This window comes from Trichosurus vulpecula, chromosome 6 (genome assembly GCF_011100635.1).
Source record: "Trichosurus vulpecula isolate mTriVul1 chromosome 6, mTriVul1.pri, whole genome shotgun sequence".
Taxonomy (NCBI): domain Eukaryota; kingdom Metazoa; phylum Chordata; class Mammalia; order Diprotodontia; family Phalangeridae; genus Trichosurus; species Trichosurus vulpecula.
In genome coordinates, this window is record NC_050578.1 from 2,625,937 (window position 1) to 2,628,835 (window position 2,899).

General features: G+C 53.8%; 1 protein-coding gene across 2 annotated transcripts in view; it reads right to left on the reverse strand.

Annotated features, from left to right (window-relative positions):
* Positions 1 to 554: 554 nt before the first annotated feature.
* The window catches only part of FGL1 (fibrinogen like 1), an 11,702-nt gene continuing 9,357 nt past the window's right edge, over positions 555 to 2,899 (reverse strand). For both annotated transcript variants that reach the window (XM_036763217.1, XM_036763218.1), the window contains exons 6-8: positions 2,583 to 2,671; positions 2,273 to 2,460; positions 555 to 861 (exon numbers count right to left, since the gene is read on the reverse strand). In XM_036763217.1, coding sequence (XP_036619112.1) covers positions 702 to 861; positions 2,273 to 2,460; positions 2,583 to 2,671 — 437 coding nt within the window. In that variant the 3' untranslated portion in view covers positions 555 to 701. The remainder of the gene's footprint in view (positions 862 to 2,272; positions 2,461 to 2,582; positions 2,672 to 2,899) is intronic.

Genomic DNA, 2,899 nt, shown 5'->3' on the forward strand with positions numbered 1-2,899 from the left:
CTGGGCTGGGTAAGGTGCCCGCAGTTGGTAGCACAGTGGGAAAGACCCGAGTTCAAATCCAGTCTAGACACTGGCTACTTGTATGACCCTGGGAAAGTCACTTCACCTGTCTGCCTTGATTTCCTCACCTGTAAAGTGGAGCACCTGCCTCCTGGAGATGACCTGAAAGCACTTTAGAAATGAGCGCCATTATTATCGCAATGACTGTTGTGGACAAAATGCTTTGCCCAAGAACTAGGAGATTAAAGAAGGAGCGCCCTCTCAGCCTTTTCACCCTCCAGTTAATGGTTAATGCACCCTTCCTCCCACGTGGCCTCGGAGCTGAGCATGGCACCGTGGCCAGGCTGCCAGGGCCCAGGGCAGAGGGACAGTCATTGGCCTGCCTCTCGGCCTCAGGGCTCAGCACCGCCAGAGCCCACCCTCCCAGAGGCAGAGGGTTCTCTCCATGGTTATCTAGCTCCTGCACAAGGACCCAACTTTTCTTGGGTTTCCACTGGGTTGTCTCATGGACTTGACTGTCATCTCCCTGAAGGCAGGGCCCCCACACTGCTTCCTACCTTTTCCTCTTCATCACCACCATTTATTTACTTAATTTCTCATTACATTTTCTTCATCGGAAGTGTGCCAAATGATAAATGGCGTCCATCCCTTACCAGAAGCATCGCCCCCATCAATGGTTTTTAACACAGAACGATGCCCATTTAAATGATATTGGGCACAAAGTCACTGGGCCTGATCTTCATGACCACGGACTTCAGAGAATACCACCACCCGTGCCAGGTGTACCAAACGATGCCATTGTCCGTTTCTCCGGTGTATGCCCCTTGGTAGTACAGACCGTTGAGGTTTGCTGAGTGACACCTGATGGGAGAAACGGAGAACATCATTGATGGGACGGGCCTTGAGGAAACCACCTCACTGAATGAAGAAAGCCTCTTCCACGGATGATGCAGCCAGGCCTGGGGACAGGAGTAAGACAGGTCCCGGCTTCTTTGAGGGGAGGCGGGGCTCTGAGATCTCATCAGGATTAGGAATGCCCAGAGGAATTTCTCTCCAACAGTGCAAAGACCCAATTGTTCTGTAACTTGGATCTTGGAGGGCGACTTTCCCAGGTTTACACCTTCACTAGGTCAGAGAAGGATTTGAACCCGGCTCCTGCTTGCATCGCTCCCATTTGGACCAGATTCACAAGGCTTGGGCACAGGTTGTAGTGACCCTCATTAGGTGAACTCCATCCTTCCCTTCCTTCTTGTATTCTATACTGTCAGCCCAAAGTCACCTGTAACCTCTGAAGGCAGCTAGGGCCTGGAGCCAAGGAGACCTGAGTTCAAATCTGGCCTCAGGCACTGAGTGGCCTTGTGATGTTGGGCAGGTCACTTAACTGCCCTTTGCCTCAGTTTCCTCGTCCATAAAACGGGATAATAGCAGCATCGCCCTCCCGGAGTTGTCTGGCACATAGTAGGTGCTATGTAAACTAGCTGGCTATACTATTAACTTCATTGTATTATTTATGATTATCATGGCCCTTACATGGAGGACTGATTGGAGAAGGGAGGGACTGGAGGCCAGGGAGGCCTCAGCCTAAAGAACCGAGTGGGCAGGGCTGGCCTAATTAGAGCCTGCTCTTCTTTCTCCCTGATCTCCAGATGACTCCTTCCCAGCCTCTGGCAGCTCAGAGTCCACCTTTGTACTTTTCCCTGTTCCAGATGAGGTAGTGGAGGGCAGTCCACCAGGCGTTTGGGAGTGACTGAGGCTGGGCCTAGGATGCGCACTGGAGGCCGGCCTCAAACCCGGGTTTCCTGACTCCTTCTCCCAGCTGCTGCTGACCAGGTGGCTCCATCCTACAGGGCCAGGAGGCAGGAGATCCTGGCTCTGCTGTGCTATCATAATTAGAGCCAGCTTCCCGGCAGGCAGACTCTAGCCCCCTCCCTATCTCTCCTCTGATAAGAATTTGTTTGCAAATTCAGCAGCTTTGGGAAAGCCTCAGTAAGAGCCCGGTGGTGAATTCTCTTCTCCTGGCTCATCTCCACTCCTGGCCTCCCCAGTCCAGCTAGAACACCAGCTTCTACCACAAGCCTTCCAAACCCCATTGATTCTAGCACCATCTCCCACTGGCCTTGTCTCTGGCTCACTGGGGCCTAGCTGTTTGAAGGGTCACTCCGATGGACGGTGGGCTCCTAGAGGGCAATGATGGTGCTTTCTACCTTCTCAGGTATCCCCAGTGCATCCCCAGGGCCAGCACACAGTAGGTGCTTAATAAATGCTTTGTGACCTGTTGTACCACCAGCCTGCTCGGTCCTCCTTGGCACAGCTCCCCGAATAGTTGTCATTATCTCGGTCCCGAGTGCTGAATTTCATTCGTAGGTGACTGGCCCACCACTGGACCTCAGGATGGAAGCTCCCGGCCAGTGAGTCTCCCGCTGTGCCCGAGTATTCCCTGAAGCTCAGTTCATAGGCACTCTAAGGGGATAGAATTGGCATCCTCAGAGTCCACCAGAGGACAATGTGCTGTGTTCCATCCGCTTCTGGGTTCCTCAGCCTCCCGACGGCGGGGCAGCTGGCTCACACAGCCCCTTTCCTACCTTTTCATTGCCAACTCGGAAGCTTTCATATTGTGCGAAACGGTGTTCTCCTTCAAAGTCAGCCAGATCGATCTTCAGAGTGTAGTCTCCTAGACAAACAACAAGCAGACACCCCGTCCTTGGCTGGCTCTTGTTCTGCCCCAGAGCCTAAGATGGGCTGACCTCAACTCGTTGACGGCCCACGGCTGCATCCCAAGCAAACCCCGCCTTTCTGGAGGGCCAGTAGCCGCCGCGTGGCTTTTTGGCTACAGGGACCCCTCTGGCTGCTGCAACTCGGGAGAGTGACTGCTGCCCCAGCTATTTCAGGGGCAGGGGTG